General features: G+C 38.9%; 1 protein-coding gene across 1 annotated transcript in view; it reads right to left on the bottom strand.

The window, feature by feature from the left end:
• Positions 1-942: 942 nt before the first annotated feature.
• Positions 943-24,159, bottom strand: part of LOC138602096 (ephrin type-A receptor 5) — a 58,355-nt gene continuing 35,138 nt past the window's right edge. Inside the window, exons 6-19 of the mRNA XM_069673487.1 lie at positions 21,281-21,405; positions 20,390-20,479; positions 20,104-20,173; positions 19,841-19,943; positions 16,937-17,004; positions 15,729-15,854; positions 14,798-14,983; positions 14,127-14,188; positions 9,807-9,874; positions 9,563-9,704; positions 8,227-8,376; positions 5,117-5,310; positions 3,285-3,449; positions 943-2,824 (exon numbers count right to left, since the gene is read on the bottom strand). Of these exons, the coding sequence (XP_069529588.1) occupies positions 2,713-2,824; positions 3,285-3,449; positions 5,117-5,310; positions 8,227-8,376; positions 9,563-9,704; positions 9,807-9,874; positions 14,127-14,188; positions 14,798-14,983; positions 15,729-15,854; positions 16,937-17,004; positions 19,841-19,943; positions 20,104-20,173; positions 20,390-20,479; positions 21,281-21,405 (1,661 nt within the window). The 3' untranslated portion in view covers positions 943-2,712. The remainder of the gene's footprint in view (positions 2,825-3,284; positions 3,450-5,116; positions 5,311-8,226; positions 8,377-9,562; positions 9,705-9,806; positions 9,875-14,126; positions 14,189-14,797; positions 14,984-15,728; positions 15,855-16,936; positions 17,005-19,840; positions 19,944-20,103; positions 20,174-20,389; positions 20,480-21,280; positions 21,406-24,159) is intronic.

The following is a 24,159-nucleotide window of genomic DNA, read 5'->3' as shown; positions in this document are numbered from 1 at the left end:
AAAAACACATACTCATATAAAATAACAATTGTGACCATTCCCCACTCACATTCTTTTATGGAACCAGTCAAGAAGTTCGATCTTGATTTTGTCAACAAACGGAAGACCACAGGGAAGGTTGCTGTCCACCATCATTTAGGCCTCTTACTTTGACTCCCTTTTAACTCACTGGAAGGTCTGGGAGTTTAAAAGTAGAAATGCTCGCAAAAAAAGTAATATACCCCTTTAAAACCTTACATTCTTCTTGTGTGCTTTTCTATGTCTTTCTTACAGTCGAGCGGTACCACCTCTTACAAAACTAGCTTTTCAGTCTCATTTCAGTATCACTCTTAAGCCACAGCACTAGTACAATGTGTATAACCACGAAAAATATTACCATGTCATCTGCAAGGAGGATACATATACTGTCAGAACTCCTGCTTCAGTTAACACAATGGTGAAAAGGGTCAAGACTTTGCAATAAAGCACTGAGTAGCAATTTATAACATACCATCCCATGAGTAAAGCAAGGGCTTGACATCATTGTATACTTTTAAACAATACCAGAGGTTCATACAACAATCCCTGTGCACACTTCTCTGGCTTTTAGAGACAACATACTATTCATTGCCACCTCATATAGGGGAGCTGCAAATATTTCTAGGTCTTCCAAATTTAAAAGGACACACAATCACCAACAAAATACCATGAATATTGGATATTTCTGCATACCTTTTAAGTCCCGCCAATGTGGGGACAGATGTGCTGGTTGCCCCTGCCTGACAGGGGCCTTGGTCTAGGTAGCAGAAATGCTGATTTAGAATATCTGTCACTATTTACTAATGTGTACTACTCTGAGATGCTAGATCAATGCCAAACTGTCCACATGATGGTAGACAGAAGAACAATGCTCCCTGCTTTAAATATATAATACAGCATATAAATGTAAAACATGTAGACAAAGCTTCTTAGTAGTCAAAGAGAGAGTTTTTGATTGAACATAAAATGTTAACATCATTTTTGCTTTTTTTAAAACAAGTTTGAATAAGTAAATGATTATCAGGTTGATCAATATTGCCTCCTTATTTTTAAGCAGTCCTTAAAGAGTGAGGTTTATTGTGGTGTGGCAGACATATGGTGGAGAAAGAGTCTGATGAACTGAGCAGATTGCTGAGGGTTTTATGCGGTACCTGAAGGTTGTTGGTTGTAAGTGAATGCTCCATGAAGTGCTCTCTTGAGTGAAGGCTGCATGGAATCCTAGAGAGATTCCATTACAAAATGAGCAAAATTTCCAACACATTATCAGCAAAGCGTCCCAATAGAATCTGTGTGACCATTTCCATGGAAATCTGAGTGGCAGTTCCATCATGAAAGGAAAAAATATTTAATCAGGATGACTTAACTTTCCAGGACTTTCCATTGGATTGAGTTCCAGTTGCATCCTATTGGAAGAGCCTCATGAGAATCTGGGTGAAGGATCCAAAGATTCTTGTTAGAATCTGCATGTGCATATTAATGTGTATGGTTAAGGAGATGACAGCTGAGTAAGTTCAGTAAGAAGTGGACATCCCTACAAAGATAATGAGAAGCTAGTGAAATTTTTTACACAATCAACAGATCAATTCTGGTTTTAAGGACCAGAATGATTCCATAGCCACATTCTATCCCCGACAGCATATATGAATAAAATATAACTGGTTGATGTTGCAACTGAGCCTTGTGTTATGTGTTGTGCCATACGTACATTCAGCCAGAACTTACATACTATCCTAAAGCCTTGTATTTATTCACATAATTTTTTGTGGGTTCAGACCCAAACAATCCTTTTTAGTTGTCAATGACTTTGTGGTATTGACATTTCAGCCTATTAAAGTATATGGTTGCCATATTAGTCTTGTCTTGCATTGTTTTGGGAGGTAATGAAATGCATATTGCAGAATATGAGTCTTGACCTTCCATGAGCTGCTCGATAACAACTGCAGGCTTGTTGCATGAAGACCTGCCTGAGACAGGAAAACTCAATCCAAAGCACATCAGCATGGCAAAGCAAAAAGTGAAACTCATGAAGATTTTTCTCTTGGTCCATAATAACTCATTTACCCTGCCTGGTGTTCAATTCATGACTGGATATGGAAGTGTTGTTTCAGAGAAAATCACCATAGAGAATGTCAGTACTTATCAGAGCCACTGGGTTCAGATCCCCTGAGACAAGCTGACATAGTTCAGTTACAGCCTGCTGTTTGAAACTCCCATATTTGTGATATTGTCAAAAAGTGCTTGTTGCTCTCAAAGCCAGATCTGCAGTTTTGTTTTATGTTTGATCCGAGAGAATCCAAGCAGTGCAAGAAATATGAGAATCCCCAAGATTCACACAAATGGAATAATTCAATTGAACAGCTTAACTTGGTTTCAGTTAAGTTTAGCTCACCATCATCTTTCCTTCATGTAGCACCACTCAGTTCAGTTCAGTTTGGTTTTAGTGCTGCAATGTCAAAAATCCCCAATGACACCACAAGCAAACTCCACACACCAGAACCACAAAAATATGGTTCCTCCAGTTTAGATCCATAAACACTGGCTTTCCTTGTCAGTAGAAAGTGCTTAGCTGCTCTAGGTCCAACAGCAAATCTTTGTCTTTCCATCATACTAGGTCCATAAATTGTATGTTTGTTTGTTTTGTGTGAACGTGTGTGTGTGATGTGTACATGTGTGTGTGCTGCCTTTACGTATGCATCAGATGTTTACAGTAGAGTTGGTGTTGTTCATATGGACTCTCATCTCCTGAATGCTAGTGATAATCTTTTTCTGATGTCCAGCTAGGTTCACTCCCACTCTTCGCAAATCCCTGAAAAACAGCAAACAAACAACATGTCAACTCTAGAGACCTTGATTTAAGCTATTTTGTGTTGTAATACTGATATGATGTTATTGGATGGTTCTTAAGTTATGCATACATAAGTCTGATTTTCTGCAGCCACATAGAAGCACTTAGTTGTAAAAAGGGGGCTGGCTTTATAGAACTTTTTCAAAGGCTTGCAACCTTGTAATAGATCCTGTATTTTCAATTTACTTTGACCTTCAACATGTTGGGATCATGTAAACAGCTTAATTATAAAGGATGTCTAAATTGTATGTGCTGTATGTAAGTTGTCATTAGAGTCTAGATCATTGCAAAATACTTAATTTAGTACTTTAAAGGGTATTCCATTTAGCTCTAGTGCATAAGGAAGGAAGCACAAATCAAAGAGATAGATATCTAAAACCCAAACTATATGTATGGCAAGATGTTATGTTAGGCTACTCACTCTGATGTCATCTGAGCCACTGTCTCCAATGAAGAGTAACCTCCTTCCATGAAGAGCTCAGTGTAGCGACCCATCTTGATGGAGTCGAGCCACTCCCCTACAGTCTGGCTCTGTGTGCTGCAGTCCCCTTCTACACTTGCATGCTCCACTAACAGGTTGGAAACTCTGGTACAAGGATAAAGATACAGTAAAAGACACAGTAAGACAGTTAGCATGTTAATGCATGAGATCATACATACAGTATATGAGAAAGTATCAACTCTCAGGATGACAGATTATCAGATTAATGGTCTTGATAGTTGCTAGCCTGTCCCACATCGTTACAACAAATGCAAAGGAGTGGAATTTACTGTGCAGTCAACCACATTTTGATGTCCAGAGCTCAAAAGTTCTCATAGTTACCACTCAGATTTCATAATGCTGCTCATGCAACATCAACCAAAGCTGGAAAAGTTGTCCAATCTGTGTTATTCAGCTCACTCTATATGCGAAAAAAAATTCTCCATGCTATCAAATAGAAATGTTGACGCTAGCTAAGAATATTCTCCACGCTGTAGCTAGAACAGGAGTGTCATGTAGAATAACAACTCTCCCTGTAAGCATCCTATTAATCTGTCATACACTACCAGTCAAACGTATTTTCTCATACAAGTGAATGGGAAAGTGTGTCCAAACTTTTGACTGGTAGTGTATGTTATTGCATGGGCTGTTAGACGTGGCATTGATTTATTATGTATCTTTTTGTGTGTGTTTGTTGAAAAGAGAAAGGAGGACAAAATATCCGACAATATTTCATTATATCTGCAAAGAAACTCAGGTAATTAGGGCGTTGTACCAAATGCCTGCTTCAGAGCACTTATATAGCCGTTTTGTGCTATTTCACACAAAAGCAATGGATACACATAGTGGGGAAATACTAATTGAATCTTCAAATTGAGATAATCAAAAGATATCCTGCTGAATACAATTCACACTAATGAGTTGATTAAAGAAAAAAGGACCACTTTCATTTATTTCTCTCCTCTTCATTGTTGGAATGCAGAAGTTATTGAGTAGGTCCAACCTGATGTTATTAGGCAGCTGCATAACACTTCAATAGAAACTCTATTTACATTTTATCTGAACAATGAGCCAATTGCTGGTGGTGCAGGAATTCACTTTAGAATTAAAATACCTATTTAAAAAAATGCATTTCCATAAATGAAAAAAAATACGGCAAAAAACAACACATCTTTTCTTGAAAACAATACATTAACATAGAAGTCTTTCACAAAAAACTAGGTATGCAAATTAATTCCTGAAGTATTAAGTAAATTCAAAGTTTTCATAAAAAGGTTAAACAAAAAAGATATTCACAACTTAATGTCAGATAGCTGCGTACAGCTTGAAAAAAAATAAAGAGATACTACAACAACTACCTGCTATAGCTTTTCTTCAATATAAAGGATTGTTTGCCATTCAATTTTAAAGAGATAGTACGTTGTTATCGAAGAGGGCTAGAGAAAGCCCACTGACTACCCCCACAAAAGGTTTTGTAGCAAAATGTATTTCAGCCTATCAAATACGTACTAAATAAAAATACCAGTTTGTATTTCCCCGTATTCCTACACATAAGGCACACTAGCTTAGCTTTTTGTAACTAAGCAGGGGCCATGCTTATTACAATCAACTGTGGCGACACTAACTGATGATTGATAAGTATCCTCATAAACCCCTGCTTCAAAATCAAAACTATCCCTGTAAGATAGAGATTTGTATACAAACATTTATTGTCCACTTTTAAGAAAAGTATCATATTCTAAAGAGAAATGTTGTGTGATCTGAATTCATACCTGTGGGAGGAGTTGACCAGTTTTTTTAAAGAGCTGGGGTTGCGAATGAGTTTGTCTAGTAGACAGACAATCTCATCAAACTTGGGGCGGTTGCTGCGTTCTCGCTGCCAACAGTCCATCATTAGGTGGTACAGAGCCTCAGGGCAGTCCATAGGACCCGGCAACCTATAGCTTTCTTCTACTGCTTTTATTACCTGCAGAGAGACAATGGTAACAACAGATTAATTTGCAAGTTGAGATTTGCTTTGGGGTTTGGTCAGAGCAATAACCCCCCCACATGTAAATCTAGTTATCCCCAAGTGGTAATCTGGCAGCCAGGAAAACACAGACTTAAACATAAAACAATAAAATACATATACAATACAACTATATAGAAATACATGCATAATACATGCTAAACTCTACATAAGCATAAAGTAACAATATTCAATTGTTACAACAAGATCATCATCATCTTCCAACAACTATGCAAGGACTATGCAAGACTGATCATCAGCTGACTCATGGTAAATGGTAAATGGACTGTACTTATATAGCGCTTTTCTAGTCTTTGCGACCACTCAAAGCTGCTTTTACACTACATGCCACATTCACCCATTCACACACATGTTCATAAACTGATGGCAGAGGCTGCTACCTAAAGTATCCACCTGTCAATCAGTTATCACATTCATACCCGTTGGCTATGCCACCTGGAGCAATTTGGGGTTCAGTGTCTTGGCCAAGAACACTTCGACATAACATTTAAAAATTTGAAGGATTGGGGGCAAAATCAATGTAAGATGCTATTAGACTCTAGAAACTATTAGACCAATCGTCCTTTGGTCAGCTGCATCTAAGTCATGCAGTTACTAAATCTTAAAAGATCCGTTTGTTCAATTGATTCTGGATTTTGAATAATATTTGACACAATTTTGTCCACACAGTGAACACCATTTACTAATCTACTGATTGTGTGTATTTAATGAGGCAGCAATGGGGTAGCATGATGATCCAAAATACACCACAAGGATGGGAATATGTTCTATCATTGATGACAATGACAGAAAAAAAAAAATCCATTGCATAGTTCTGAAATCTGAAGAAGACTAAATTATTTTCTGGGTATGGAGAGGATAAAACTTGTTTGATGTCTGAACATGTAATAACTTTTTCACAGCAAGATCACAACAAACTTCAGCTAAATGTTTTCCAGAGCAAAATCCCAAAAGCTGATATTTGCTTCAGGGATGCACCTGCTCTCTGTCTGACCCTGCACTCAAACCTCCATGAAGTAAGCATGCAAAAAATGAATCCTCTGCCAGGGTGAATAAAGCAACTCACAATTTTTTTGGTTTTGTTTATTTGACACATTGCAAAGCTCAGCTAATCATTTCTGCATTAAAAAGATGCAGCACTCACTCACAGATATGTTTAGGGGGAAAATTGAGTTAGATGAATAATAAATAAACCTGGCTTTCTCTGTTAGACCCTGCAGTAGAAAGCAGGCTGGAGTTCTCAGCCTAGTTCTGCCAGTGCAAGACACTAGAGGGAATTGATTTGTTGAGTTCATGACAGCCTTTACTTGTGTCAAATTCACACAAAAGACAGACGTGATAGCACTCCAATACACATGAATGCATAAAAGGGCACCCACAAGACCAAAGCGTAAGAGAGAAGCGCAGCTTCAAATCACTGCTACGTGCAGAGAGGGAGAAGAACTACACATAGCTGACTGGCAGGGAGGAAAGATCAGAGGAAGAAAATGAGAGACCAAGGTGGGAGAAAGAAAGAGCGAGCAGAGAGCAGACAAGCAAGAATACAGACAGAGATTGCATTTTTAAGAGACAAAAGAGAGAAAAAGAGGAAGAAGTGAGGAGCAGGAATGGGAAACAGAAGGAGAGAGCTTAGAGAAAGAGAGTGTGAGAGCCTGCACTTTCTGCCGCAGATCACAGAAAATCCAGCATAACACTTTCAATTAAACATCAAACGTCTTCTCCTCTGCTCTCCCCTCATCCTCCTCTCCTCTCCTTTCCTCTCCTCTCCACTCCTCTCTTCCCTCTCTCTAGACTTCTCTGAGACTGCCTAATAACCAGAAGGAGGAAGGAGGGGTCTGAAGCAGAGGATGAAGAGGTCACTGGAGGGCTGTACGTGCATATGTTGCTGTGTGTGCGTGTGTGTGTGTCAGTGGGTGTGAAAAGTGTGCATGTGTGGTGTCTGAATCAAATGCTACATCCTCACTCATAGCTGTGTCACAGGATTACAGTTCTCCTCATTAAAATGACCTCCAAGACACACTGTAATATAGGTGCTACCCTCTCCTCCTCCCTCCTCACCCTCTTTTTCTGTGACTCACTTTTCTTCATTGCCTCTCTGACGAACAGACACATGCCGGTCATTTGGTTACTTGCTGAGCAGAGCTTATTTGCCACTGCAAATGCATCACTTAACAGTTATAATTTACAAGTGTAACAATTTAGCATAAGGGAAAATTATTCAAAAAGTATCATGAATATCACAGAAATCAGGAAATAAACAGTTTCATTCTGTTTATAAGTGATAGTGTTAAGTGCTAAGCACTGCACCTCGTGATTATTCACCTGTTTTACTATTTTGCTTGCACACACCTTTCACTCCACTCCACAAGATACGCATTAATAATAATAGGTTCAAGCAAAGCCCAACCTATTTTAATCAACATTTAAGTTCCCAAGGAATAATTGAGACGGCCTTGTGCTAACATTAACTCTTATGGAAGTAAAGACTTTGCTCACAAACTAAAATGACTGTGATTTCCGTGATTTCATGCTGTACAAGTAAAAGTACAGTATAGAAGTGTATTCAATATGTACTGCCTTTAAGTAGGCATTTTTATACATAGTTTTTAATAAATTAATAAGATATATTGTGTTAATAAGTGAGAAAAAGTGGAAAGGAGCATCTTAAAATTCCATGACAACAGGGCAAACTCCGCCTGCAGATGAAGAGCATGTGTTGAGATTGAAAGCTCCAGAACAGCTACTAAATGGACTTTTGGGAGATTTCATGGCCCTTGTATATACTGCTTTCTTTACATGCACCCCCCAAAGGTTATAAAAATTTATATTGGTTGAATGCCACTTCAAACTCACATCTTGATTGGACATCTCCCAGTATGGCCTTTCTCCGTATGACATCACTTCCCACATGACAATACCGTAACTCCAGACATCGCTGGCAGAGGTGAACTTCCTGTATGCGATTGCCTCTGGAGCTGTCCAGCGAATAGGAATCTTCCCACCCTGTAAAAACATGTAAGAACATTTCCAACATTATGCAAAGACCTTGATGTATGTAAATAAAACTAGGCTTTTTAAATGTAACCTCAGCTTTCCATGTTGTGTTGCTTAATAGAAATAACCGTGATGTGTTAACATTGCCAACACCTCAGTGCAACACTTACCTTGCAGTGTCCATCATCACAGCTGCAGTCATACAAAAGTTTTACATTTTTTTACGCAAAGCATACACAGTATGTGGTCCAACCCACAATTATACTAATGAATACCAATTAAGGAACACATTGATGATACCAAGTTTCACTTTCTTTTTAAAATTCCCTATATTAATTGTTGGGGGAGCAGAGATCCCTCTACGCTTTTCCCCCATCTTCATTACCATGCTTTCATTGCAAAGATAGAATAGTTCACAGGATGACTGCTGAGTTTCACAGGAAAATGTGTTTTCAGCTGATGAGTGGTGAAATTGGCTTGATGCAGTATTGATGAACACAGCAGCAGGATATATCAGGGTCTGATTATTTGAAGGGTGTGGATTGTGTTATTTTCACTGCTCTGTCAGGGAAAGAGAGCCAGGAGAAGCAGATAGAGAGAGATGGGGGGTGGTGGCAAATGAGATGTAGCCTGGAAGTGAGAGGTGAGTGACAGGATATTTGGCATAAGGCAGCAAGACCCAGTGCTAATTGAGTATTGTAGAGACTGAAAGTACTAATTGGCCATTCTCCTGCAGGAAGCAGACGTTTTATGGCTGACAGGACACCACTCAGCCTACGACCATACAGCTCAATTTAAAACCTGCTGCTGCTGTCTTTGTGTGTGTGTGTGTGTGTGTGTGTGTGTGTGTGTGTGTGTGTATTAGATTTCAGAAGGACTCTTGTGTAAGACTTTTCCACTTAATCCAAAGTTTGAAATGCTACAATCTCTGCGCACACATAGAAGTACACACCGGATTATATATAAAAGTCCTCAAAGACATTGTTGTGGACAGTGTCAGATTAATGTCTTAAATTGTGTATTAAGCATAACAGCCAGAACTTTTCTGGCTGAACCTCTTTAATGTGTCAAAACTACATTTGGGTTCTGGACAGTTGGTCAGACAAAACAAGCAATTGGAACTGTGACAAGCATTTAAGGCTGAAACAAGAAGTATTTACAGCCCTATCTTTGATACACAAAAATGCACTCTTACCCGCGTAGTGTATGCAGCCTCCGGGTCATCTTCCAGGACTCGGGACAGGCCGAAATCAGACACTTTACACACTAGGTTACTGTTGACCAATATGTTGCGAGCTGCAAGATCACGGTGGACATAGCCCATATCGGACAGGTATCTACAATGATCAAAACAAAAGAGTGGATTATACCTTTACACTGTGCCCTAAGCCTTAATATGTTCATTAATACAATCTGTGTTTGTGGACTTCTATTTGTACCTCATGCCAGATGCGATGCCACGCAACATACCAACCAGCTGGATAACTGTAAACTGACCATCATTTTTCTGAAGAAAAGAAGAGACAAAAAGAAAAAAACATCTTTGTTAAATATGATTCCAATACCGCATAAGCCCCTGTATACACTCTATGAGAACAATGAACAGTTGGCATTAAGAGTGGAAGAAAATCAGGAGGGAGAAATTCACAGGATGATCTTAACTTTAACTTGGATAATTTCTGTACAGAGCTGCCACTTCTCTGAGCTTCAATAGTTCGTCAACATGGTGGCAGATGCTAATGAGTAACAAAGTAGTTCTCAATAAAGGCTCCTCAATCATTTGGAAGTGGTTGGGTTGCAGCCTTTGACCTTCAGCAAACCACTAATTGGCAGCACAGCTTATCACAGCCAAGTGGGAGATGTGAATAAGAACAAGTTTCTAAATAAATTCTACATCTTGTTGCTGACATCACATGTGAGCATTTTAAGTTGAGACAGAGAAAATAAAAATGTATTCATTTCAAAGTCATTTCCAAATTTTATGCATCAACGAAGCCAGTACAGAAGAATGTTCAAAACAAATTTTATAAGAATCCATGTCCGATTAGGAGATATAATCTTGCAGTTTTTTGGCACATTCTAGGGGCAGAATCACTCACAACTGTGTAGTAAAGTCTAAACCCAGCATACAAATGAAAGCACCAAGTTTGGTTTTAATCACTTGAGCCAATTTTGACTTGCACTTAAAGACACATATTAAAAAATGTATAACATCAAAGCAAATTGATGTGTCTTGTCTTGATGTTTGAAAACTTCAGATCAGCAAGGTCTGTAGATAATCCTGACAAAGTTTCCGGATGATTGACTCTGCTGTCTGAGAGGAGTAAAAATAGCCTTTTAAGAAAATAAGTAAGTCATAAAACATTTTTGAGATGGAAAGATGCAGATTAGTTAAGAGGTTTAAATGATATGATATAATGATGTTATTATAGCACTATCTTTGGGTCAATGAGTGTTTTGTTATTGAGACGTTAGTGGAATTTGCATCTACTGGTCAAATTTGGTGAGTTTTCTTCCTATAGTTTTAGCAAAGAAAAGAAGAAGAAGAAGAAGAAGAAGAAGAAGCAGAAAAAGAAGAAAAAAGAAGAGCAAGTAAAAGAACAGTTAGAAAAACAATAGGGCTCCCACAGCAGACAGCACTGCTTGGACCCCTAAAAAGAATGATGTGACAAAAAACCTTTGCCAAGAACAAATTAAGAACTAAATTGTTAGATAGTTGTTAGATTCATGATTTTTTGAGTTGATTTCATGAGTTTTTATTATTCCACCTTTTTTTTTTTTTTTTTTAAAACCTTGAGCATACATTATCGAAAATACGAATCAATCCCAACAGTCTGTTTGGTAATGATGTAAGCTTTGGCTGCTTTCTTTTTACTCCATAGCTCAATTTTTTTCCCATTTTCAAACTTCGTGTTGTTTCCAACCAACAATGAGCCAAATTATATTTCTGGACACATTAGCAGTAGTTCCTTTTTAATTCCACTTACAGCACAAACCAGTAACCAAGTCAATAACAAATATTTTTATAATGTGACCCTTTGGTTTTTATTGCCTTATCCTAACCATAAGTTGAAAATTGTTTATGTTACATAACCATGATCTTCCCCTAACTGCCACTATTCAGTTATTGCCATGCACAAATATTGTAATCATTTCAACAATGTAACCACCTGATGCTTAAAGCAATACCGCTGTCTTGTCTTGCTGATTTTGTGGATATGCAGCAACAAAAAACATTAAACATTACAAACATTTTTTCAAAGAGCTTAAAGGGATAGTTCGGTTTGTTTGAAGTGGGGATGTATGAGATACTTATCAATAGTAAGTTTACTACATACAGTTGATGCCGGTGTTGTGTCGAACTCAGTGTGTCTGTCGAGATGTGTTTCCTCCCTAGCCTGGCCCTGTCTGAACAGAGAAGGCGCGCAATCAAGAAAAACTCACCCACGAGACGCCGTGCTCAGAAAGCGGAGCTTCTATGGTGAACGCTAAGGCTCAAAACTAAGTTGTTTTGTATGTACGTATGTGTTGCGGGCCACACAAAGTAGTGCCAAACAAAGAGGCATTCTTACTGAAAAGTGAAACATGGTGAATTATTCAAATATAGCGTACAATCGATACCACTATTGTTTTTTAGGTGGGATGTCCTTATAAGTGGATAAATTACCTGTGGAATTGACCCTATCTGCAGCGGCATATAGCCTAGCTTCCGTGCTGCACTCTGGCCGGTTTCTAAACACTGGGCATGGTGACCGGTATCCACTATATGTAGTACACTTACTATTGATAAGTATCTCATACAACCTCACTTCAAACAAACTTGACTATCCCTTTAACACTACAGAAGGTGTTAGCCTTCATACATTATTATTATACTGCTCCTGCACTTTGCATAATATGAAAACCCTGTTAGTTTACTTCCAATGACATCTCTCACTTTTAGCTTAAGCTGCAGCTCCTTCCGATACCAATGAACGAACAGTTGATCTACAGCAGAACATCCCACTTACATGTGAAATGAGATGTTAAGCCAAACATGTAAGGTATGAGCCTTATGGTGCATTGTCCATAGCTGTGACACTTAATCCAGCACCCAGTCCAGCCCCTGCTTCTCTCATGTCTGTGTCATTTACCGACCTCAGTACCCTAGCCATCCATGTAATTACTTCACAGGGTTTTTTTATGCTGCTCCGCCTGCTGGTCCCCCGGCTCCTCTGCCTCTCCTTTGCCATCCAGAATTACTCTCCAAGGCACACAGACCAGTCATGTCAGCAGTTTCAAGTGACCATAAAGCACATCTCCACCACTCCTCCTCTGTCTTTTTACTAACAGTCTTATCTCATTTCACACATTTTTGGTGACAACTTCTTGTGAATGTTAAGGTAATGCGTTACCTTTCAAACCTGTCCCTCCAAACACTATCCTTTACTGTCATGTCCCCAACATTCCCGTAATTGCTCTACTGAAATATGCATTTACCATGTTGCATTTACCTTATTTTCCTCATCTCACCATTAGCCATCTGCTGTAGGAATTTAACCATTTTTCATGCAGGATTAAGTCTTGTCTGCCTACTGAGCATATTGCTATTGTAACCACTGAATAGACTGAAGTGCTCCGGTGAGGGATCACTTGATTCTGAGATTTGCCAGCTTGTCTCTCCATTATACCCTATCTTCTTCACTCAATAAAGTCCAAATTGGCTGGACATTGTCGATATATTTCCAGCCCCAAGTGCTCATGTTTGTTCATATTTTCTAGGTCTCTTTGCCAACAGTGCCGAGTTTTTGTTTTTTTTACTTTCCAGAGAATCAATTTTTCTCCATCTCTGTGTTCTCTGTATTTGATATGTCATTAGTGGCTGTCAAACTTTGCCCATCTGCCACTTACTTCAGCCCAACACTATTCTACATCTGAGAGATTTTTACTCCTCTTCATCTGACGCCCGGAACACACCGGATGCCGAAGCGCTGCGAAGCGCCGCGCAACGAGCCGGAGCACTTCCGTTCACACCAGACGCGCATTTCTCCGCGCCGGTCGACAAGCGCCCCGTTCCTCAGCTGTCGTTTACTCACATTTGGAGCTGTTTTTTAATCATGCTCTCTCTCTCTTGCTCTCTCTCTCTGTTTACGTGTGTGTTTTGACACCCCGCCCGCACCCCCTATAGCCAGTCCACTTTGTGTCTCTCTCTTTCTTGTGTGTGTGTGTGTGTGTGTGTGTGCCTGTGTCTGTGTCTATATCCATGTGTGTGTGTCTGTGTGTATCTTCATCTCTCTCGCGCTCTGTTTAGATACTGACAAATATATAAAAGCACACAAATATAACATCGCATTTGTCAATCGCGGTGTTTTATTTTGAAAATTGTTTTAATTTTGAAAATTGACCGGATTCTCTCGTTGTTTCATGTGTGACTTCCTGCCAGGATTGACGCGATCGCTCGCGGCTCACGCAAAAAATAGACCAGACGCCGAAACGATCGCTGCAGGGCGCGAGCCGGCCGCAGAGGTGCGCGCCGCGGCGCGTCTGGTGTGAACGACACAATCGGTTAACATGGGCCCCGAAAAGAAACGGGCTCCGCTCCGCGGCTATTCGCGGCGCTTCGGCGTCCGGTGTGTTCCCGGCGTAAGGTGCTCTTCCTATGATTAACATACTACCCTTTTTAAAAGTCCTTCTACCCTTGACCTTGCAATCCTTTACTTGCATGCCCATAGATTTCCCATGACCCATTTCTTTAGCATACTTGTCCTGCAATATCCTACCTTGAGGAAAGTGTCCAATGATCCATTCTCCATGTATTCAGTGATGATCATCACTGGCTTACCTGAAAAACAAAATATGACAATAAACATCAAAACAAAACAATAATACATTCTGAGACAAAGGAAAGATGTTGAGCCATAAGCTTAATGTTAGATAGATAACAGTACACTAGAACTTTGTTATATTAAATAACTGACCTGGCTGACAAGATGCTGTTTCTAGCTTTTTAGACACTTCTCTATTAGCTATTCAGATCGACAATATCAGAGCCTTCTTGAATATATTCACTTTAATTTTTCCCGTTACTGAACTACTTGATGACATCAATAGTATGGTAGAGCCTGTAAATGACCATCATCAACACAATGTACATACCAAAGTAAGATTGACTAAAGACTGCTAAACCACAGTTGAAGCACATCTCAGTATGATGGATGTTAAAAAACCCTGACAAAGAACATCTTACACACTAAAGAATTCAGAGTAGAATTGGACAAGTAAACCTGAGATGTGGAGCATACGATTTCTACTATAATGCCTGATGAGGAGTCCCAGAAATCTGCATTGTGACAAACATTATATATCCTACAGGGTCAAACTTGAGCTCAAAATGATATGGCAAAATAATTTGTGTTGAATCTAAAGAGGTAGGACAATGCTGATGACTTACTCTTGGTGACCACACCCTCCAGACGGATGATGTTCGGATGGTTAAACTGGCCCATGATTGACGCCTCCCACAGGAAGTCGCGCCTCTGCTGCTCAGTGTATCCTGCTTTCAAGGTCTTAATGGCAACCTGCATCTCTCTTTTCCCTGGCAGCCTCAGCGGTCCGCTGCACACCTCGCCAAACTCCCCTGAGGAAAAACGCAGCGCTCTACTACGGCCTCATAATTCAGCCCACCTTGAGTCTTGTCCAATGGCAAGACAGTCCTTGCACAAGGACCTTAATCTAAAAGTTCACTTTGTAATGTAGTTATGTTGTAAAGATTCATAAAACAAGATATACATTTCATGTCAACAAACTCTTCATTCTCTTGAATGTTACGCAAAGCTGTGAAAAATATCTATTTTCTTTTTTTTTTTTAAATATATATATATTTTTTATAGCTTTTATATATCTACCAATTTAAATCCAGTGTTGTTCTTGATTAACAAGCGAACGTACCCCTGTTCTTGAGAGCATCACTTAACACTTGCTTATAATGATAACAGATAAGAACCTTGAAACCAAAATAAGAGACATACTGAAAAGCTTATTTCACTGCTGCAAAGCTAAAAACCTGAGGCAAACAAATGTTGCAAATCAACATGTTTGTAAGCAGAGGACAAACACAGTTTATAGCCATGGGAACTGTCATTTTCCAGCACAATGTTTGGTTTAATTGACTGTGTCTAAATGTGCTCTACAATGGAAAGCCATTATGAATGACACAGTTATATGCAGGCTGAAGAAAATGTGAAGCACAATTGTAGAGTTAATGAGAAAGTGGTTGACTTCTATACAACTGGATAAAAAAAGGCTATATTCATATGCGTTATGACTGTATGTTCAGTGTGTTATAAAACAGTACCACACGCAGTCACTGCAAGTTGACCCACCAGCTCCGATGATCCTCTCTATGGAGATGAACGAAACATCAATCTCCTGTGCAAATTCATGCACTGCCTGGTTGGGATCTTCATAGGTGAGGGGGTCAATGTAGGTACGAACCCCAGGGAACTTTACTGCAGACACACATGCATGGTATTATTACAATCATTTAGATATCAACACTATTATTAACACATATTCAGGCTTGTATCCACAATACAATGCATGTATACATAACATTAAAATTGGATGGGTTGCCCACCCCTATAAACCTGAAAATGTAACTTTGCTACAGTATATTTGATGATTTAATCATTTTTGCCAGCATTTGAATGATTGCTATAATAAAAATTTAAGATGTGCAATATGTCAGCGTATTGTTTATGATAGCTTCCCTTTGAAATGTTTGCTTGTATAATGGCATTGAAGGTAAATCAAAGGGCAGAATTATTTTGTATAATACATTTTTCCAAATATTTATGTTTAACTTTGAATTGTGAGTTTTCATACAAAAATGTTTTATATTATGATATAAATACATGAAATAAAATAACAGCAGAATTCAACCCCTAATTATCATTATTTCCGACTTATTCTATTGCTGAATCCTTGATTACTCAAACTTTTGAAATACATCCCTCAAACTAAAATAACTTGTGCTAGATGCTGGTGCATCTTGGATATAAAATACAGTACAAAAAACCCAAAAAACTGCAGTTCATACCGTTATTCATCTCCCAAAAAAGAAAATCTTTCAGTCACTTTTTGTGTGCATGATACATCTTTAACTTAATGAAGCCTTTTTTGTTTTTCTTTTACAGTATATATAAATATGACCTTAAACCACACTCTGGCTGATGGACCGATCACAACTGGCTTGGATGCCATCAGATGGTTAACAGGATACAATGCCAAAAATGTGGCCAGATATTATAAGCTGTCATGGCATATAAGTCATCATAGCTTTGTGTGTCCTCTGCCAACATAGCTGCAATAGAGCAGACTTGTGGCAGTGCCATTTAAAGAATAGCTTCCAGTACAAAACATGGTCAACTGTACACACACACATGCATCTGCCTTGGGGGTCACACAGAGGAACGCTGTCTGAATTATCTACTATATAGAATAAACTTTAAATGTACTTGCCCTTACAGACACATACACAAACACACATATACCGGTACACACAGAATGAGTTTAGGTTTTCCTAACTTACTGTGACCGTTGTGGAAGTGCATCTTCTCCTCTTCAGGATCTTGCTTTGCTTTGCTATACCCACAACGTCTGAAAGGGAGAAGACACAAGTACATCAGAGTTTTGTGATGTACTGCCTCAGTATTGTTATGTACACATTTGAAAGCATTGACTAGTATTTTTGGTAATTGTAGAAAACCATTCAGAATTATGGAGAAAAAAAAAGAGAAATAAATTACCTTGCAGGTAAGTTTCAGCTGTTCTATTCACATATATATATATTTTGTATGCATACATTATTAATTTCTAGTATTAGCAGAAAATATAAAATATACTGTATATGCATTTATCCTTACCATCTATCTATAAAGCATTTAGTGACATTTCCACTCAAAGAAAGGTTACCAAATAGAGATCACAGTAAAGATAGCACAAAACTTGCCAGACATCGAAGCGCAAATTCTGGCCAACAGAGGGCAAGATTACACTTGGATCTATAAACCGTTCATTTCCTTATTTGCAAATTTACATTGCAAGGTTTCAAGATTATTTATGAACATGCTCAAAACTACCAGCATGTTTTTTACTACCAGAGTATTTTTTATTTAAGAAGGTCCTTGCTTGTCACCAGAACAAATTTGAATTTGAAGAGGAAAGAGCAGTCTTGTGCTTCTTAATTAAGGACACATACCAAACATAGAATTTTGGTTGAAAAAGGACATTAAAGACAAATTCTTTAAATCAATAATGCATCTATATCATATACTTTTGTCTCATTCACATAAGAGAAGGCATGTCCATGTATCCTCTCATTTTAATGCATGCTCAAAGCTTCGGTATGTCAATATTTTGACAGGCAGCATGAGAGATAAGCATAGATAACCCAGATTAAACAGCAGGTTTGCTTTTCAACTGGATCCTATATGCAAACACACACAAACCTATGACACTAACAGGACGGATAAGAGACACACTCAAATTTCTGTATTTGTGAGGGTAATATTTTAATCTGCTTTTCTGCCTTTGTTAAACCAATAGTCATCAAAATGATGTTGAGTTTTCATAATTTGTTTCAGTGTTAAAGACAAAAAGTGCATAAACACATTAACAACACACAAACACACAGACAGGGGTCCAAGTCTTTCCCATCTGACTCTCTGTAGGATAACCAGGCTTGGCTCGAGGGGTTTGATATGGGCAGCTGGATAGTCTGGGGGAGGGGAGTCTGTGTGTTGTGTGTGTGTGTTTTGTACATGTGTCTGCCTGAGGGTGTTTAGTTTGCTGGATATGTTGAGTCAAGGGGTTTGAGCACGCTCAATGCCCAGTCTGCCCTCCAACTTCCTACATGTGTGTTAGCGTATGTGTGTGAATGTTGACCCATGCATGCATGATTCATAGGGTATGTGTGTGTGTGTGTGTGTGTGTGTGTGTGTGTGTGTCTGTGTGTCCAAACGTGTGCTGGTTGTCTATGCATGTGTGCGTAGTCTAGAGGGTCATACAGGAGGGGTGGTAGGGGAGGGGATATACAGTGGTTGGAGTGCTTCTGTCCCACATTCATCACTGGAAAATTTGACATTTCTCCGTGTCTCCTCCCCCACACAAAACCCAAACAACTGCAATCCTTAACCCTGGTTCGACTTAACCAAAATCCCTACTGTGTCTTTCTGATTTGCTTTTAAATCCTTGAAAATTGGGAGCCCCCAACATCTATTCATCGGATAATTCTTAAAAATTGATAAATAGATAAATAAACTGTTAAGTAAGGATGAATGGTAAATAGACTGTACTTATACAGTATACGCTTTTACACTACATGTCACATTCACCCATTCACACACTGATGGCACAGGCTAAGTGCCGATCTCCAATCAGATCTGTGCCCATTCATACCCGATGGCTATGCCTTTGGGAGCAATTTGGGGTTCAGTGTCTTGCCCACGGACACTTCGACATGTAGGCTGTAGCAGTCAGGGGTCGAACCCCCAAGCTTCCGATTGAGAGACGACAACTCTACCACTGAGCGACAGCCCGCCAATGAACTAAATGACTTAAATTAAGAAATGTGTGTATGCAATGATTAATAATACAAATGCATGAATGGAGTGATGTGTGGATGAACAGATAACTGGACTATAGCTGTAAACATCAATACACAATCTGCCCTCTGCTTTGCTACTTATGGTACAACGAAATGAACTGGACATAAATATATGTTAATTCACTTGAATACATAACACTGCATATTAAAAATCAGTGATAAAATAAGGTACAAGAGATCAATGAACTTTTACAGACATAAGGAGGTTGAGGGACTTCCATTGATATAGAAGTCACATGCGTATGTCTCCTAATATGGGCCACAGGCAAAATTCCTTGAATGAAAAGGACAACGCTGTATGTCCTTAACAGTTTATGTTTCTCTCTGTGAGCATACAGTTCCTTGCCATAGGCTTTTGCTTTTGTGTATGTGGTGTGTGAGCATGTGTGGACATCATCGGATTCGAGGAAAAAAAAAAAGCTGTATCAATCACAAGACAAGGTTAAGTGAAGGTCATATGAGCCGGGAGGCGTGTAGATTCAGTAATAATGTGGTTTATAATGTATGGGGTAAAGGGTGCTAACGTGTAACAGAGCAACATTGTGTCACAAGACCAGAGACTTCAGTGGCTTGTATGGATAAACTGTATTGCTAAAACTTAAAAAAACAACACTTAGCCCTGACAAATTACAACACTCTAACCTAAGACATGCATCTAATTCCAAAATGCTGCTCAGCAACAGGAATATCAGTTCAAAATGACACTGGGATGTCCTCATACACAGAGAAGTGCATGACAAGTTCACTTTACTAAGTGAAAATAATTGTATTTACATGGATTTAATGGTTCCTCAATAAATAAGTTCATTATGTGTATTTATTTCTTACCGTCCACTGAGCAGGAATCCAGCAACGACTGCCAGTAGGACCAAAGCCAGTGTAATGGCCACAGCTACTATCAAAGCTTGAGCACGCTCACCGGTAGCAGTTACTGCCAAAGAAAAGAATTGAGAAAACACATACTGCACAAAACCACAGCTGGCGTCTGTAGTGGGTGCAGCCTCCAAAAGCAGGTGTGTGTCACGTACAGTTTGACACTTTTTGTTTTGTCATGCTCTCGCTCACACATTTTCTTCCTCGTGTATACTCACAGTAAGGGCTGGTCTGGAATTCAAAACGTCGGCTAAATGCGCCATACCCTGCTGAGGTCCTGGCTCGCACCTGTAATGGGGTGAATCCAATTACATTTACAGTTAATGTCAGATAATTTTTTCATAAACTGTACATTTATATTTGCTACACGTGACTTTGATCCATGAACTTCTTTGTAATTGCTTATTTATATCAGACTGAAGTTAACTGCTTTTTGGTATCACTACATATTTGAATAATTAATTATTTTTGTCCACATTAATATTTATCAGTGCCATGTTTGACCTGAAAGATGTAGACTGAAGAGGGCTTCAGGCCTTCCACCACCATCTCAGTCTCCTTGGACTTTATAATAGTGTAGCTTGAGTCTTGCTCCTTTGGCAGGAGAGAGAAGAGGGAGTTAGTGTTATTCATTCACTTACATACAATCATCATTGTAGCCTTGATGTTTTTGTGGTACTCATTCAGCTGAAATTTTAGTTCCTATTTCTCTGCACATTTTCCTGGTTGTGCTACCTGCAGTATGTGAAGGAGGAGTGTGTGCAAGTGCATGTGTGTAAGTATCAGTTTCCCAAATGTAACCACATCAGGTTTAAACAAAGCTAAATGCCCTGTCCATTAGCCAGAAGCCATTAGCTAACCACTGACCACAAATAGTGCTCTGCTCTCCTGTATACCTTTTTTCTGACCTTCCCAGAGAAGAAGACATCAGAGAATGAAAAAGAGGAAAAAGAAGAAGGGCACACGAACAAAGATCTGAATAGAAGGATCAAATTGCTGTCTTTACCAAAGTCCCACTTAAAAAAATACTACAACACAAGAAACCAAAATCATGCAGCACTGTTAAAAGAGTCTGAAAGACTGAATGAAGGTTTTCTCAATGGACCTGATCAAAACATTTATAAAAATATAATAAATATCTGGAACATGGCATATTATGTAAAGTTGCATGGAATGTAGATATACTTTATTAATCCCTGAGGGGAAATTCAATCTTTTAGACTTAGACTTAGACTTAGACTCAACTTTATTGATCCCTTTGGGATGACTCCCTCTGGGAAATTTCACTCTGCTTTTACAAACATTCATTCATTATACATTCAGTATACTGTATATCAAAAGCACATAAGCATAGTAGCGCAAACAGAACCAAATAACAATTGATAAGCTTATTACCTTTTCAAAATACTTGATTTCGTACTCCAGGATGATGCCGTTGGGCCGATCAGGCTCTGCCCAAGAAAGAGCGATGCTGCTCTTCTCCGTATGACCTTTTCTCACCACACTTACTGGGGAAGGTGCTGTACACACAAAGATTTAAAAGACTAATGACAATTTCACCCCATTAACTTGCTTGAGTTGTAAAAATCCAGCAGTTTGATGCATTAAATGAATCTCTTTCATTCTAATATTTACCATGACTGATATAACTGGCTAGTTAACTGTGATGAAACACAAAATAAAGGCTGCTAAAGTTAAAAAAAAATCTGTTGGATACCACCATCAATGTGTCTTCTTTTGATGATACCCCATTCTCTGATGTAAACATGAGCAGATATATATGTTCTCTGTTGTTATTGAACTTTATTAAATTAAAATGAAATATAAAAAATAAACATCACAAAAGGTCACAAGGTGCATCTGTCCCTAATTTACCTATCCATTCATACCTTGCTTAGATTCTGGCAAAGGAGACGATAAAGACAACTTTGAATCTATACCTCTCGCACAGAAATGTCATCGTTCCGATTTTTGTAGTCTGCAAAAAATGTTACACATAGGTTGACAAATTGAACAGGCAACAACAGATACCTAAGCCCCTTTTACACTGCGAAGTCGTTCCGCCTCTGAGCCAGCTCCGGAGGTAGTAACAGAGGCCTAACAGAAGTGAAATGGCATCAGTGTAGATGGCGGACCCGACAGGGCGGAACAGCACTGTGTGTGTGTATGTGTGTACTATATGTTGTTCTAAACTTGCAAAATTTCCAATTCAAGTATGTCATTTGTTTTTTGTGTGTGTGATTTATTCTATACGTTTGGAAGTCAAGTTATCGGGATTTTAGATCAATCATCAAACCATACTGTTGTAACTGTTAGCCCATATCTCAGAGGGACACTTTGAGAGTCTCTGACACATAAAGAGCTTTTCACCAGGCAAAATGCTCCCTAAGGCAACATCCTGAGTGCGTATGTGTGTGCGTGTGTGTGTGTGCGTGTGTGTGTGTGTGTGTGTGTGTGCTACAGCAATTGCTACACACTGTTAAGGTTTCAATAGCCTCAGCAGAACTCCACAGGGAATAAATCATTGCAACAAACACAGTAACTGTATACTGAGTGCATGGTCACACAGAAGTGTTATCCGCAACATCTTAAAAGCCTGAAACCAGAAACCGTACAACACACTCGATGCTTAAATGGTATAAATGCTAGGATGCAAAGATGAGAAAGAGGGTTTATTTTCCCAGCAGCTTAATGGGTAACAAAACACCAAAATCTAAGTTTAAATCCTCCAAAAATGGATGCAGTTTGCCTTGCTATATTAAATTAAAAGTTTTGAATAGAAGGTGTCACACGAGGGTGTACTGATTTTTAAGCCTGGTACACAAACCAGTATGGGTTTGAGTTTATGTAACCAAAAAAACAAAACATAAAAAACTAAGGCTGCAGCAAACACAAATTTTTCAAAGAATAATCTACTTTTTAAATAGTTGAATTTTCAGCTGATTGATCAATAGACTACTCAGCAACAAAAATATATTTGTCCATTTATTCCAGCAAATTATGCTTACTCTTATTTTAGTTAGTAACAATATTACAAGCTGCAAAATGTGCAAGTTTGAAGCTCCCTATATAGCTACTGCGATGTTTTTTTGTGCTTCTGATGATCTCGTCATCAGATCATGCATCACGTCCATGTACAAAGTTAACAAACAAAGTCACATCTTAGTCAACAGATGCACATTTCGGGGCAATGTGACACCTTTTAGTGCCATAGCTCCACGGCTGAGACTAAACAAAAAAGTCTTTAAAAGTCTGCCATAATTGAGATGCAGAAGCAGCAGGAGAATTAGGAGGCGATGAGAGAAAAGAAAGGCAAGCGCTAAAGGAGCAGGAGGGGATGAAGACAAGCCAGTGGGTTGACTAAAATGGAAAAAGCAAGAGATATTATGAGAGAGACATAGAAGTGGAGACATGATGAAGGGTGTAGATAGGGTTCCAACAACACTTTCATTTTAGCAACAGTGAAGATAGTGGAATCACACTTCCCTGTGAAAACTCTTCCAGTGCGTGTTACATCTGCTAATGAGAACCACCAATACGGTAAAACAGAGCACAAATGAACATACACTCCTCCAAAATCAAGCCTGAGGCTGTGAAACATTCCATTTCATGAAGACAAGGTTAAAAAACGTTTCAGGCTATTCAGTGGATGAGTGCAGGCCTCCAGTGTAACGCCTCACGCCTTAGATAAGAGCAATGTTATCACAGTGCAGAACATAAGCCTCTCAGACCACTATCTGTCTGAAGCATCACCAAAATCAATATAAACCTTCAACTATCTGGTTTATTATCCTTTAACTACCCTCAGAGAATGACAGGAACAGAGGTCCAGAAAACAAATGAAAGAGAGATTGGAGACGAAGAGAGGCAGCTTTTTTAAGGTTGTACAGTACCAAAGATGCGCTCATCTTCCATGTACCATCAGGTTCCCCTTGATCGCTATCTAGAAACACATAGATCAGGACTGTTGTCATCCATACTTAAATGATCAGATCACCCTTAACCCAAAAATGTAAGCATTATACTCCTTCCCCTTCATGTGCCCCATGGCCACTCTGTTCATACCTACTCTCCATTCTCATATCCCCCCTGCTCTGATCCATCTCCTTAAATCCTTTTCTATTCAAAGTTAATTTCAGTTCCACTGCAAACACTCCAGTGCCCCCATTCTTTATATACTGTATATGCCCAAAGTAAAATTAACACACAATGGCTGAGAACTCGGTTAATTCTTTACTTTTACCACCCACGATAATGCAACACGTTTCATTTGG

This window comes from Semicossyphus pulcher, unplaced genomic scaffold (assembly GCF_022749685.1).
Source record: "Semicossyphus pulcher isolate SPU_LCO1_2020_fin unplaced genomic scaffold, fSemPul1.0.p SCAF_22, whole genome shotgun sequence".
Classification (NCBI taxonomy): domain Eukaryota; kingdom Metazoa; phylum Chordata; class Actinopteri; order Labriformes; family Labridae; genus Semicossyphus; species Semicossyphus pulcher.
The sequence above is the reverse complement of the archived record's forward strand: the minus strand, read 5'-3'. Positions and strand labels throughout refer to the sequence as shown.